General features: G+C 35.3%; 2 protein-coding genes across 2 annotated transcripts; both read right to left on the bottom strand.

Moving 5' to 3' along the window:
* Positions 1–1,234: 1,234 nt before the first annotated feature.
* On the bottom strand, positions 1,235–3,135 carry LOC111379130. Its single transcript, XM_023002463.1, has 6 exons — positions 2,919–3,135; positions 2,161–2,877; positions 1,744–2,061; positions 1,511–1,574; positions 1,332–1,392; positions 1,235–1,282 (listed from the first exon to the last, which is right to left on the bottom strand). Exons 1-6 carry the CDS (start codon positions 3,133–3,135, stop codon positions 1,235–1,237), a joined length of 1,425 nt encoding a protein of 474 aa, XP_022858231.1.
* A 7,852-nt stretch (positions 3,136–10,987) lies between these two features.
* Positions 10,988–11,548, bottom strand: LOC111379129 (transcriptional regulator TAC1-like). Its single transcript, XM_023002462.1, has one exon. The coding sequence runs from the start codon at positions 11,546–11,548 to the stop codon at positions 10,988–10,990; it is 561 nt and encodes a 186-aa protein (XP_022858230.1).
* Positions 11,549–15,692: the final 4,144 nt, after the last annotated feature.

Raw genomic sequence — 15,692 nt, 5'->3', positions numbered from 1 at the left:
ACAAGCAGGCTATCTGGACATAGACCTCAAATGGGATACTCAGTCATGGAACTAACTAGTAAACGTGGGATATAGACAGATACCAATTCAAAACATGACACTGATTATAAGAGGAATCACGAACTCCAAGAAATATCTCACAAATAGTATAATTAGGACATTTAGACTTTTCCCATTTTTCCAATTTTTTTTTTCAGTATTTTTTTCTGATTAAGAGTTCTTCTTCTTCTTTTTTTTTTTTTTTTTTTTTTTCAGTAGGTTATTTTTTTTGTTCCGCCCAAAACTTTTGGGTTTTTTTGCTTTTATTATCAATTAATTTTAAATTTTTTTTTTTTTTTTTTTTTTTTTTTTTTTTGTGTCAGTAGGTTATGTCTTGTGTTCCGCCCAAAACTTTTGGGTTTCTTTGCTTTTATTATCAATTAATAAATATTCTGGCTATATGGGGTTTTAAAAAAAATTAAATAAATAAATAAAAATATATATATAGGGTAATTGGCAAAAAACGTCTCTACCTTTCAGTTTCATTGTGGAAAACGTCCATACATTTCATTTTTTGACATTTTTGCCTTCAAATCAACCTTTCGTTGCGATGAAGGTCCTTCCGTCCAAGTTCCATCCATTTTGCCGTTAATTAAAGAGAGAGAGTCATTTTTTATCCAGTCAGCAGGGGTAAAACCGTCTCACCCATTGAATCCCTTATTCCCGCCTTCTACGTAGTCCATATATATAACAATTGTTGAAAAATGGGTGTGAAAATACTTTAAATTATTACATTAAATAAGAAAAAAAATGTCGTTAATTAAAGAACAGATCACGGGTTAATTCCGACAATCACTGCTGCTTTTATGTTAGGTTTCTGGAAAAATGTAGTAAGAAATATATTGAATGGTTGGTGAATTTATAGAGATGACTACTTGATATTTATTTCTAGTTTATGCTTATTGTGACCATGGGATAAATGGAGGAGATCGAGTAGAAATGGGTGCTGTGATTTATGTATCTGTTATATGTATCAGTTCAATGGTGAATGACCCATTTTGGCTCATTGGAGAAGATGAATGGGTCCTGTTCGGAATCGATGAACCCTGCGCTAATAATCGCTACGTAGTTATAATTTTGGCTTAAAACATCCCTACCTATAAAAATTTTTGCGAGTACAGTCCCTACCTTTTAGAAATATTTGCTAATAACGTCCCTACTTTTTAGAAATATTTGCGAATAACGTCCCTGACTTTTAGAAAAAATTTGGCGAGAGAATTCCTTGTTTTCTTCCATATACCACCTGTTGATACACACCAGCTCAAAAGTCCCTAAATACACAATTTTATTACAGAATCTGAGACACAATTCATCCACCAATCAATCGAAAACTGAAACAAAAATATCCAGTACCTGCTGAAGCAAAAATATCTAAAAACTGAAGCAAAAATAGATACAATTCATTTCAACTGTGCAAAATATCCACTGTGACAGAAACATAATTCCTGAACTTGCTACATTTTCCCAGTACATAAACACCAAAAAATGTTCCCAAAGTGCTATATTATATCCACTACATGCAGACAATTTGTGCACTAAATAACAAAAACAAAAGCCAAAAAATTAATAAGTGAACTTGGCAGACCCAGATAGCTTCATCCTAACAAGGTGCTGGAGGTGGTGCCCCTTTGCAGCCTCTCCTATTGCGTCCTGCTTCACCGCACTTCGTACATGTCATTATTAGCCCCGATCTTTTTCGTTGACCTTCCGTTGTTTCTGAAGTTGATTGTGAAGTATTGGCATTTCTCTTGGACTGACTGGACCTCTTCGGCTGACTTGAAGAAGCCACCTCATTCACCTCTTTTCTTCTATTTTTCTTTGGCCTCCTAGGCCTCTTCGTGTATACCGGTGGAGTGAGAGGGTTCAAACCTGGGGTAGGCCATGCGTCCGGACCTGTGATGGGAGAAATTGATGGCGTATATGTTCTCATGTATGCATCCTTCTTATAGATGTCATCCACGAACTCCAACACGTTCAGGCCTCTAGATACAACTGAGGCAATGACATGGCTACATGCAATTCCTGATAATTGCCAACCACGGCATGTACAAGTTCATGCCCTTAAATCCACAGCATGTAGCACAATCCTGGCATTGTGGCAAACTTGGAACTTTTCATCGCCTGCGTACTCAGCCCACTCAAACCTTGCAAGTTTACCATTTTTGTCCAAAATCTTCTGAATTCTAGGTCTAACTGCTATTGTCCACCTATCACAAGACTCTCTACAGGCCACAATTCTCCTCATCAAATATACCCTGATATCCTCCACCATGGTTAAGATCGGCTTCTCTCTTGCAGCCACAATTGTTCTATTAAATGATTCACATAAGTTGTTGAGAAGCATGTCACACTGATTCCACTCTCTAAAGTGGGATTTACTCCAATGGGAAGCTGGTTTTTCTTCAAGCCATCCATAAGCAGCCGGGTCCAAGTCCATCATCTGTTGCATGTGCTGACGCCACTGTGATATAGTAGTGGCTCTAGCTACATCCCACAAATAGTTCTTCAATGCTAAACCCTTGTGACAGACGCTGAAATTGTTGTATAGATGTCTGACACACGTCCTATGCTGCGAATTCTCAAACAATGTCCCAATTGCATTTGTCAATCCCTTTTGCTTATCTGAAATGAATATCCAATGTTGACTGCTATGTATGTGCAAATCATCCTTCAATAACTCCAAAAACCATTTCCAATTATCCCCATTTTCAACCTCCACAACTGCATATGCCACCGGATACATACCATTATTCGCATCAACACCAACTGCTGTCAACAATTGGCCACCAAGCTCTGTCTTCAAAAAACAGTCATCTACCCCAATCACCCTTCTGCAACCTTGAATAAAACCATCTCTCAATGCCCCAATGCAAATATACAACCGTCGAAATTCTCCAGCTGCCCCTCAACCAATGCAGTGGTCCCAATATTTGTCCTCTTTAACTCCTCACAATAATCCCACAGTAATTTGTAATGCTCCACCACACTCCCTCTAATTTTTTCGAGCGCCTTCTCCTTCGATCTATATGCCTGCCAAGCTAAGATATCACCTAAACCATCTCGCTTAACCCTCTCCATAAATACAGTAACTGACATGTTTTGCTCACCCTCCAATCAGCTAGATAGCTATCTGCCAATTAGGATGAGGTCACCCTGAAGTTCTTGTATACCATGGGACAAGTATGCTCCTCCACAAAAGTTTTGATCACCCAACTTTCCTTACCATGCTCCTTTGTAGCATACAACACCCACGGACAATCTCCCTTACACTTGGCTCTCAATCTACAAGCATCATCCTTTTTGAACTTAATCTCTCTATTTTTTGTAACTGAATGTGAGGTGATTGCAGCCTTTAGTATGGCCTTCGACTCAAATATCAAGCCTGCATAGTCAAAAAAATTCAATGCATATCAGACCTCATGACACTAAAGTACATAAGCAAGTTTAAATTTGAAATAAAGAATAATGTTCAAGTTATCTGTTTTGAACACTAGATCCTCCATATCTGTCCCCACATTGAAAGCATCATTGGAAGCCCTCCTTCTTGAAGCTCTAGTGCCTTCCTCTTCACTATAAATGCTTTGTAAATCATCGGAGTCCCCGTAGTCGATATCTGAATTTCTAACAGGCTGCTCATTCGACATACCAAATCCGAAATGAAAATGAACTCTTTCACTCCCTACTTCAGTAGTATCTACAGGCTCCGGCTCCGGCTCCATCTCATAATCGGATTCCACCAAACCTTCAACTTCCTCTTCTTCCACCCTTGTTTCTTCATTTTGATCTTCCTCCGGATTCAAATCACTTACATTTGTATCTACCTCATTTTGGTATTGTAAGGTTTGCTCGTATTGTGACCACAACTCGTCAACATTTTCATCAAAATATTTATCTGACCAACTATCTTTAGGCTCATTTCCTTCGTTTTCAACAACTGAAGGGATATAACAACCTTCAAATGGTTGGTCTTCATCAACTTGTGAATGTGAAGGATTCCACGGCAATGCATATAATTGCTTTTGGGCTACAACATATATTTTCACATCTGGACGTTCATCCCTATCCCTAAGCATTCCGTTAATATCCTCTTCACTCTCTAGTCTCATCAACCCCTTCCCTAAGCTCAATTTTTGCTTCTTATAGTAAAATTGTAACACACTTTCATCACAAGTCCCGTCTAAGAATTTACGAAAATTCTCTCTGTTGCACCATTTAGCATGAAAGAAGTCGACGAAAAGAACGGATCCCCCTTCATAAACCACATTGTTTGGCTTATCATAAAATTGGCCCTCATAATGCACTTCGATAGTAAAATATTCAGACCTACCACCTGTAAGCAATCGTATAAAGTTTACATCAAAATCAACCAACAAATTAGGGACGACAGTGACATAACTCAACCTCAACACCAAAAAAAAAATCAAAATAGATACTAATGCATGCCAAAGGAAAATACGAGTGACAGAAAGCAGACATAAATTGGGGGATTCCAATCCGAAATTTTGTGAATGCACATTGGAATCAGAGAAGTTCACACAAAAAATAGGGGATGAACTACATACCATATCTGGGCGTTCGTCGCTGGGGTTTCTCAAATATGGAAGAAATATGTTGTTCCTTGAAGGCCTGCGTAACAACAATAAACACTATCAAAACCCTACACGTACACTTAATCATGCAAAGCACTACAATACGAAATGGAAAACGAAAATACACAACAAGTAATGATTCTTACCCGACGTCGCTCGTTGGACAAACTCCCAACGCAAGCTTCCACTATGCCGGCTGCGGGTATGCGACCATACGAGAGGAGAATGAAGCAATAATTGTTGAAATAGAAGATAAATGAAAATTTTTGAAGAAGCGCGAGAGAGCCGAAGGGAACCGTTCGGGCTGTGAAGTGTGAAGAAGGAAGAAAATGAGGGGTTTCGTTGGGTAAGACGGTTTTATCCCTGCTGATTGGACAAAAAATGGCTCTCTCTCTTTAATTAACGACAAAATGAATGGAACTTGGACGGAAGGACCTTCATCGCAACGAAAGGTTGATTTGAGGGCAAAAATGCCAAAAAATTAAATGTAGGGACGTTTTCCACAATGAAACTGAAAGGTAGGGACGTTTTGCACCAATTACCCTATATATATATATATATATTGTAGCTAGTATATACAGTAATATTTGCATCTTTTAGCTGAGAGTGTTTGAACCCTTACATTTTTAAATCTCTGACCTTATTAATTAGAGTGGCTATAGGGTTTTTAAAATAAATAAATAAAAATTGTACCTAGTATATATAGTTATATTTACATCCTTTAGCTGAAAGTGTTTGAATCCTTGCGTCTTCAAATCTCTAACCTTATTAATTAGAGTGACTCAAACTTTTATATGTATTAAATATTGTTTTCACGTTTAAGCAATGGTTTTCACGTGTTACAATGTAAAGCAAGATAGTGTGACACGACCCGTCTCGAATCATCCTAGTGGACGTAAAACGTGACGTGCACCGATAATAGATGCTGACTAGATGTCAAATCTATCACTAAAGCTGACTATGAATTATTTCAAAAAAAGCAACAAAATCAAGTGCTTATATAAAATATAATGCGATGGGCCCAAAATATTTACTTCGTGCTTCATCAATATGAATTATAATATTCAATATGTCGTGTGGCTCTCATTCCGAAATCATTAGGCTCTTCCAGCTAAAAAGAATCTATTGCTACCTATGGGAAAAATCGTGAAAAAATATATGAGTTGATAGCTCAGTGAGTGGAGAAGTTCGAAAATAATTATACTTTTTCAATTTTACATTTATGTCGAAAATCGAGTTCATACCATTTAATAATTCACAAGATAACATCATGTAATTATAACCAAAAATGAAATATTCACACAAGGACGTAAAATATCATCTCAAAATCATGATATAACATCAGCTGATAACCATGTTATAATCTCATCACATCAAACGTGCTAAAAAATCTACAAAAATGTACCCTATGATTGAAATATGTAATCCGCCTCTCGAGTTAAATACTTTCGCCACGGGCCTTTGGCCCCTCAGTGAACAAAAGTCGGTCTCAAAGACCTCTCATAATCAATTCTAGAACACGGTCAAAGCCCCTCTGTGAACTATATGTACACGATCAAGACCAATGTCAGGTCAAAACCCTCCGTGTAGGATAGAACACGGCCAAGACCCCTCTATAAACTAGAAGAAGTATATAATCATGGGTACTTTTTTGGTCGATCTCAAAATTGCATGTCTCACATACCAAACAAATATCAATATCACATGTTTCATGTCTCATATACCAAATCACAAACATACCATAAATAATCCTTGAAATTCTGCATGGATCATACAAAAAGAAATTTTCATTGTAATCACATAATCGAGCAAATAATTCACATAATTGCACATACTTTTATAATATACTTAATTTATAAATACTTTAAAAAATATTTATATTTTTTCACTCAAGGTACTATGTTCGAAAAATCAACCCGGTTGGTAAGCTGTTCTGATGTCAGTATCGTCGACTGAAATACTATATAATTTTTAAATAAATAATTAATTATTTTAAATAATTTCAATAATTAAATAGGCGATACCCAAATTTAATCATTTCACGTTTGGACGATTTCTACAGTCTCTTTAATAACTAAAACTAGTTTTTCTTTCATCTTACTCAATTTCATAGTTTATTACACTTAATCCCTTTAATAAAATTGAATTTAATTTAACAATCTAACAACTATAAAATCAAACATAACTTGATAATAAGTAACTTTTTACTTACCTTTCAAAATTGAGGAATTCAAGCCTAATAATATAGACCACTTAATTCCTAATACGTTGACAAAAAATTTTTTTTTTTTTTTTCTTCTTCTTCCTTCTTTTTTTTTTTTTTTTTTTTTTTTTCCCTCTTTCTTTCCTCTTTCTTTTCTCCCAACTCTCGGCTTCTCTCTTTGTAAGTGAAATGGATTTGGTTTAGTTGGATAATGGATTAACTTGAGTTTGGTTTATATATATATATATATATCCACCACCGCCTGCCCCATTTATTATATCTTTATATATATTATTATTATTATTATTATTTTGGCTTGACAATGTTGACTTTTCCTTTTTCCTTTTTTTTTTTTTTAACTAGATTAAGGTATTACATAGTGGCTCCTTTTAAAACTTCAATCTAGGATATGACTCGTCATTGTATCGAAGTTGACAAATTTATAATGATGCTACATTTTCTTGATTTCGAAGAGACAGAGATCTAAAAAGAGGCTGGGAGAGGGTTGAATATGTTTTCAGGTTTTTGAATCCGGCGTAAAATTAGTGAAGCGATCATTTCCTCATTGTTATGAGTCCGAAAATGAAATGAACATTGAAAAGCTAGCAACACGCCAAAAAGAAACTTTTTTGAATAGCTACACGCTGAAAGGAATACGGACAAGCATTGAACCGTAAAGCGATTCAATTGATGAGGGAGAAAAACGGTTCGATTGATGAGGGAGAAAGACGTATTCATCTTTATTGTCAAAACAGGTCAACAAAGGCATACATTGCCACCGGGGGTGACGAAAGCGCATCTTACTGCATGGAGGATGGCAAGATAACTCTACTTGTGGTGGGTTGAAAAAATCATCATGTTTATGGTTGAGGAAGGCAAAATTTATTTTTCAGTTCGCTCGATTTTCTTCTACAAGATCCGGCTTATATGATTAGTTTGCTATTATTTTTCCCATGAATTTTTCAAGTAGATTACAGCAGTTACGAGACAATGGATGAGACCACAAAAAATGTTTTGGGGGTGAATTTGTCAGTTTTAATGTTTCTTACGAGTCTAAGGATTAACATGTAATTTTTAATTAGGCCTGCGTTAGGACTTTGAATAAGAGCAACAAACAATGTTCGATCTTTGAGGGGTTGGTTTTTTGCAGAGTTAAATAATAGAGCTATGGTGTTATATATACCAGTTTTTTGGTCCTTTTCTTGTTTGTTCATTTGAATATATAGGTCTTGCTCCCTTTCTTCGTTCGTTCCCACGTACAATCCATATCTCCTCGTGGGCCACATCGAGCTGGTGCACCATATCATCATGGTTCACGAATGATTAACTTATTGTCTCTCAACTAGTAAGATCACATATTCTATCGAAGCCATCATCTCTATTGTGCCAATGTTGCGTTACATGAAGGCTCCAACACCTTGAGGCTTCATAGTCATAAAATTTTCCATAATTACGATTAATTGGGGCCCAAACTTAGTTTGACACAAGTGAGGAGATTTTTCTCATACATCTTAGTCCCGGACTAGCTTGCATGTTTAGAATTGTAGTTCAATCTCTAAGGTACTTGAATACCGTATAAACCCAAAATTATTGCGTATCTAAGTAAATATGGGGCTTTTCTTCTCATATAAATACACAACCTTGAGGAAGTGATGGCAAAAACTTTGTTGCTCACCGTAGAAGTTCATCATGTAAAAAGATACCATAGGAAAGCATGAGAAAATGGATTTGGTTAAGTGGGAGAATTGAAGTCAAGCGACCACAAACGACAGCATAGAGCAACAGAATACAATATTAACTCAATTTTGAGCTCAAGCTTTCCACTACTTAAATGTATAGAGCACCTAAACTACATTGATAAGAAATACACCCAAACTCTGCATAAAATTAAGATTATATGCCTCAAGAATTATAAAAAAAAAAAAAAAATACTTTACCACAAATAATGTCATAGTAGGAGCCAACATTGTTATGTGTTTCCCATAACAACATATTGCTTTGAGTTTTCTTTTTTCCTAAACATTGAAATGTCAAAAGTTGGTAGTCTTTATCTTGCAGTGATAACCGAAATGCACTACGTACCCCCTTAAGAGATTGCCTTTTTTCACCATTGGACTTTGTTGTTAGAAAACCCTCGTACCCCTTAAGTACCCTTTGTTGAACTAATATAGGTCGCACCTTTACTGGACTAAAATTGAAACTATTTTTCTTTATTGAACTCTATTTCATATTTTATGCTATTATAACAGACTACAAGAAAACTAATCGAGTCCGTATGATTACACTTTAGGTTAAACCTAAAAGAGACAGGGAACACAAATTTACGTGGTTCAGTGGTCAATCTACATTCACCCAGGGGCGGATTTGGGGGTCCATGCCAGCCCCAGCCCAACTTCCTTTATAAAATATATTGTGAAAAAAAATTGCGGAGTTTTTATTTATTAAATTATTTTTACATATTAGCCTAGCTTAAAGGATTTTCTAGTCAAGTTCGCCCCTACACAAAGCCAAGAAGAACATTTCACTAATAACCAAAATGGGAGAATACAAGTGCTGATACCCCATACTCTGAACACCCAAAACATGCATCAAGAAAGATTAAGAAAAGCTCAGTCTCACTAAAAGAAAGCTCTCTCTAAGCCTATGTTTGGCTAATGTTTATAAGATTACTTATAATCGATACTATCACCTTTTATCCACACATTTTATAGTATCCACAAGTACTATCTAATTATCCAATTACTTATTTCGAAAAATTTAAAAATTAAACTGTTTGTAATTCAAATTTAGATGGGAACATAAACTCAAGAGCTCCTTCTCTAGGAGCACACAGTGAGAGCTAATTAATCTCTATTGGATGTGGGACAAGAAAGTATGCTATTACATGTAGGAAGAAAAATTTCTCAAAGCCACTAGGAGAGAAGAAAACTCAAATATTTTTCTTTTTAAAATTGATCAAAGCCACAGTTAACACTATGTATATGTATATATGTACAAGCAGATTTGTTGGAAGATGGTGCATACTCAATCATATTTTGTAGGAAGTGCCCATAAGAAAATTAAAAGCAAAGGAAAAAGATGTATGTTAGGTCAAAAATTGAAGATGCATATCATCTCAAGAAACTTGAGAAACTTTATCTTCCTCAATTTCCAGTAATAGGCCTTTGAATAAATTGGTTACCAGGATCAAGTGCTAACTTTCCTAGGATGTGAGATTTGCAAGAAAAGAGTAGTAATGACTGTGTTCAAATCAGTTTGCATCAGAATATCCAATTATGGACAAATATATGTATGCACACCCTAATTAATTTAGATCCCAAAGCTCTATAAACACAGAATGAGGAGAAACTGATTATAATGTCTATCTTAACTTTTTGATTCGTAACAAAATTAAAGAAATTATACATTTAAGCACGTTGTGCAGTGGCTAGTGTTATTGAATACAATGTACAAAAGTTCTATTTCTTTTTCTCAAATTTTTGTGAATTTACTAAACTCGCGTGTTTCACAAATGTGTTGATCTGAATGAAATTAACTTACAATACCCAGTACTAAGAAAACTACAATTGAAGGGAAAAAAAAAAGTAGAGAAATAAATAATGAACTGATTTTCATGTTCAAACTTAACAATACATGCATGCGGACCTAATTAAGAAATTATTGGCTTAATTTTAAGTTTTCCATACACTTTCTATGACTTTATATTTTATCTTAATGATTTATTGGGACAGGTTTAAAAGAATTTAAATTAAGAGAGAGATGATAGCACATTCTCAAGACTGGTAGCCCTAATGTATAATTAGATAGAGAATTATTTGAGTAAAATTTGAAAATTCTTCTAATTAAGATTCTATAGAACTGTTCATTCAAAAAAAAAAGGGATTACCGAAATTAATGCCATAAAAAATGTATGAAGTTTTACTTTTGCATATGTATCTTTAATTTCATGCTCTTGCACATGAGAACAAGAGAAGAAAGAGAGAGAATCAGTAAACAAACTTGTATTCTTCTTTTCTTATATATTTCAAACCAAAGTTAAAAAAGGAAAATATTCCAAATTCGTGTTCGAATACGAAGTAATTAAGGCTTTCTGCAAACTCAAGCGGATATCTGTACACTGTAAAACTGGATTTATTACCGATAAATGAATACTTGATCATGGATCGTTCCCGTGGCCAAGACGAAGCTCCAAATCTACTTCATTTTCCTTCGCGTTTACCTTTTCGTTCTGTCCGTCATTACTAGGTGGGGAACCGATCCTCAGACTGAGATTTGCATCCTTATGATCGTCGAAAAATATAATATTTTCCCGTGGCAAATTGTTCTGATGAAAATCATGAGCAGACGAAGTAGGGTTTGACGATGGCAAGTAGACTTGATAGTTCCTCACAGCCGTAAAATAATTACTATTTGTTTGATGATGATGATCACTGGATGGAACTGGAGGGAAAAATCTTGAATCTAAGAAATCTTCATTCGTATATTTATTCTGAATTGAAGATCCCTCCTGTTTTTTGTGCTTCGCTTTGGCTTTATCTTTCCTGTGTATATTCATGTGTCCTCCTAAAGCTTGCGCGTTCGTGAAGCCGCGCTTACAGAAATTGCACTCGTATGATCTTCCAACACCCGTGTTGTCATCTTCGTTGATTTTCTCCTTCTCATGATCACTTTCTTGGCCTGAATTTGTGTCGGAACTCGTATGCTTTTCGGGCTCCATCTTAAACAAATTTTGCTTCCAGAAAGTCTCCCTAGGAAGTTGACAATTACAAGAGCAAAGTACTCTACTGTGGAAATTATTATATGACGTTTGAAGAGAAAGGGATGGACAACAATCAGCCGTATATTGTCTATATTTTATTTGAATTTTGTGATTTGTTTCCTCAAGCCGGCTTTAGTATAAACGAGCTGTTTCTCGACAGATTTCGATTTTGATTTTGATTTTCTTTTTTTTAATTCTCCTTTTTGGGTTATGTTTTCAATACCTTTATTCCCCTTTCTTTAAGGCTCAAACGAAATGTCTATAGGGCATGACTTAGTCTCCATATATTGGTAAACATAGAAAGTACTGCCATTGGAATTGTTTTGTTTTTAGTTAATCGTACAACAAATTTTGTTCTACATGAACTTGATTTGAACAACTTTATAGTGCCAAGGGATAGGCTTAGGTAGACAATTTCTACGGGATGTAGGCCTCTCAAAAGGTAACGGAGGCGTGAATTAAATTTATTTCTTATTAGTCAAGTTCACAAGAATAAAATTTAGTTTTTATGGTTCCAAAGAAGTGTTAAATAAATTCAATTCTTACTAATTGCTTTTGAAGAGAGATCAAATTAATGTATGTGATACAACAATTAATACTTCACATGCGACTATAAATGTAACACGGCCAACAACAATCTGGGATAATTTTAGTGTTTTATTTTTTTTATTTTTTTTTTATTGAATTAGCGTTTAGAGGGTTAGATACAAGCTCCTTTTAAAACTTCAATCTAGGATATGACTCGTCATTGTATCGAAGTTGACAAATTTATAATGATGCTACATTTTCTTGATTTCGAAGAGACAGAGATCTAAAAAGAGGCTGGGAGAGGGTTGAATATGTTTTCAGGTTTTTGAATCCGGCGTAAAATTAGTGAAGCGATCATTTCCTCATTGTTATGAGTCCGAAAATGAAATGAACATTGAAAAGCTAGCAACACGCCAAAAAGAAACTTTTTTGAATAGCTACACGCTGAAAGGAATACGGACAAGCATTGAACCGTAAAGCGATTCAATTGATGAGGGAGAAAAACGGTTCGATTGATGAGGGAGAAAGACGTATTCATCTTTATTGTCAAAACAGGTCAACAAAGGCATACATTGCCACCGGGGGTGACGAAAGCGCATCTTACTGCATGGAGGATGGCAAGATAACTCTACTTGTGGTGGGTTGAAAAAATCATCATGTTTATGGTTGAGGAAGGCAAAATTTATTTTTCAGTTCGCTCGATTTTCTTCTACAAGATCCGGCTTATATGATTAGTTTGCTATTATTTTTCCCATGAATTTTTCAAGTAGATTACAGCAGTTACGAGACAATGGATGAGACCACAAAAAATGTTTTGGGGGTGAATTTGTCAGTTTTAATGTTTCTTACGAGTCTAAGGATTAACATGTAATTTTTAATTAGGCCTGCGTTAGGACTTTGAATAAGAGCAACAAACAATGTTCGATCTTTGAGGGGTTGGTTTTTTGCAGAGTTAAATAATAGAGCTATGGTGTTATATATACCAGTTTTTTGGTCCTTTTCTTGTTTGTTCATTTGAATATATAGGTCTTGCTCCCTTTCTTCGTTCGTTCCCACGTACAATCCATATCTCCTCGTGGGCCACATCGAGCTGGTGCACCATATCATCATGGTTCACGAATGATTAACTTATTGTCTCTCAACTAGTAAGATCACATATTCTATCGAAGCCATCATCTCTATTGTGCCAATGTTGCGTTACATGAAGGCTCCAACACCTTGAGGCTTCATAGTCATAAAATTTTCCATAATTACGATTAATTGGGGCCCAAACTTAGTTTGACACAAGTGAGGAGATTTTTCTCATACATCTTAGTCCCGGACTAGCTTGCATGTTTAGAATTGTAGTTCAATCTCTAAGGTACTTGAATACCGTATAAACCCAAAATTATTGCGTATCTAAGTAAATATGGGGCTTTTCTTCTCATATAAATACACAACCTTGAGGAAGTGATGGCAAAAACTTTGTTGCTCACCGTAGAAGTTCATCATGTAAAAAGATACCATAGGAAAGCATGAGAAAATGGATTTGGTTAAGTGGGAGAATTGAAGTCAAGCGACCACAAACGACAGCATAGAGCAACAGAATACAATATTAACTCAATTTTGAGCTCAAGCTTTCCACTACTTAAATGTATAGAGCACCTAAACTACATTGATAAGAAATACACCCAAACTCTGCATAAAATTAAGATTATATGCCTCAAGAATTATAAAGAATATTCTTACTTTTTTGCATGATCCCCAAGTAGACGTACTCTCATTATAATGGCTTCAGGTGGAACTTAAATTAAATAAATAAATAAATAAATTAAAGAAGCTTGATGTTTACGGGATTCTGCTATTCCCTGAACGTTTCCGTCGTCTACACATAAAGCACATGAATTGGATTTCAGAAATTCAGTTATCTTCTATTCAAGGAATTGATCCGGGGTTCTACAAAATTTAGAATCATTCTTCAAATTCTTTTGAAGTTAGAAGACCCATACATTGGACTTGTCCTTTGGGAGCTTGATTTCAAATTCGACATCAGATTTGAACTTGATTTTTGAAAACTAATTCCTTGGGAGTGGTGGAAATCGCCATTAATTCTTTGCGCTTTTCATGCATACGATCCCTCATGAATTTCTTATCACAATATAACTCTGCAAATAACTTTCGCGCCTTGCAATCTGGATCATAGATGGGGCACCTATGACCAATTCTTCAAAAGAATGGGACATGTTTGCCTAAAGATTGTAAAGTAATTCCCAGTGCGTACAATAGTCACACATGTAGATGGAGGATGCCTCGCCGACGTATAGTTTGCATTTGAGAACTAAATTTCTCTAGTTCAATATAATCTACAGTAACTTCATCCTTGCAAGGTTTTGTCCTGGCTTGTTTTTTGAAAAGGCTAACCATTGTAAACTCGTGCTCAAATTGAACCCATATGTCAATCGATCCAAGACAAACCAGGATATGTGTCGTTAAAACATTGTGCCTTTAAGTGTGAAAAAAAAAAAAAAATACTTTACCACAAATAATGTCATAGTAGGAGCCAACATTGTTATGTGTTTCCCATAACAACATATTGCTTTGAGTTTTCTTTTTTCCTAAACATTGAAATGTCAAAAGTTGGTAGTCTTTATCTTGCAGTGATAACCGAAATGCACTACGTACCCCCTTAAGAGATTGCCTTTTTTCACCATTGGACTTTGTTGTTAGAAAACCCTCGTACCCCTTAAGTACCCTTTGTTGAACTAATATAGGTCGCACCTTTACTGGACTAAAATTGAAACTATTTTTCTTTATTGAACTCTATTTCATATTTTATGCTATTATAACAGACTACAAGAAAACTAATCGAGTCCGTATGATTACACTTTAGGTTAAACCTAAAAGAGACAGGGAACACAAATTTACGTGGTTCAGTGGTCAATCTACATTCACCCAGGGGCGGATTTGGGGGTCCATGCCAGCCCCAGCCCAACTTCCTTTATAAAATATATTGTGAAAAAAAATTGCGGAGTTTTTATTTATTAAATTATTTTTACATATTAGCCTAGCTTAAAGGATTTTCTAGTCAAGTTCGCCCCTACACAAAGCCAAGAAGAACATTTCACTAATAACCAAAATGGGAGAATACAAGTGCTGATACCCCATACTCTGAACACCCAAAACATGCATCAAGAAAGATTAAGAAAAGCTCAGTCTCACTAAAAGAAAGCTCTCTCTAAGCCTATGTTTGGCTAATGTTTATAAGATTACTTATAATCGATACTATCACCTTTTATCCACACATTTTATAGTATCCACAAGTACTATCTAATTATCCAATTACTTATTTCGAAAAATTTAAAAATTAAACTGTTTGTAATTCAAATTTAGATGGGAACATAAACTCAAGAGCTCCTTCTCTAGGAGCACACAGTGAGAGCTAATTAATCTCTATTGGATGTGGGACAAGAAAGTATGCTATTACATGTAGGAAGAAAAATTTCTCAAAGCCACTAGGAGAGAAGAAAACTCAAATATTTTTCTTTTTAAAATTGATCAAAGCCACAGTTAACACTATGTATATGTATATATGTAC

This window comes from Olea europaea, unplaced genomic scaffold (genome assembly GCF_002742605.1).
Source record: "Olea europaea var. sylvestris unplaced genomic scaffold, O_europaea_v1 scaffold1933, whole genome shotgun sequence".
Classification (NCBI taxonomy): Eukaryota; Viridiplantae; Streptophyta; class Magnoliopsida; order Lamiales; family Oleaceae; genus Olea; species Olea europaea.
This window is presented reverse-complemented; position numbering and strand designations above follow the sequence as displayed.

Excerpts from the sequence above, each read along its gene's own strand:
- LOC111379129 (XM_023002462.1), bottom strand. The coding sequence starts at position 11,548 with ATGGAGCCCGAAAAGCATACGAGTTCCGACACAAATTCAGGCCAAGAA.
- LOC111379130 (XM_023002463.1), bottom strand. The coding sequence starts at position 3,135 with ATGTCAGTTACTGTATTTATGGAGAGGGTTAAGCGAGATGGTTTAGGT. Across the intron at positions 1,575-1,743 it reads AACTTCAGAAACAACGGAAG|TGCACAAATTGTCTGCATGT; the intron begins GTCAACGAAAAA and ends TTTGTTATTTAG. Across the intron at positions 1,283-1,331 it reads TGAATTGTGTCTCAGATTCT|GTGGTATATGGAAGAAAACA; the intron begins GTAATAAAATTG and ends GTGTATCAACAG.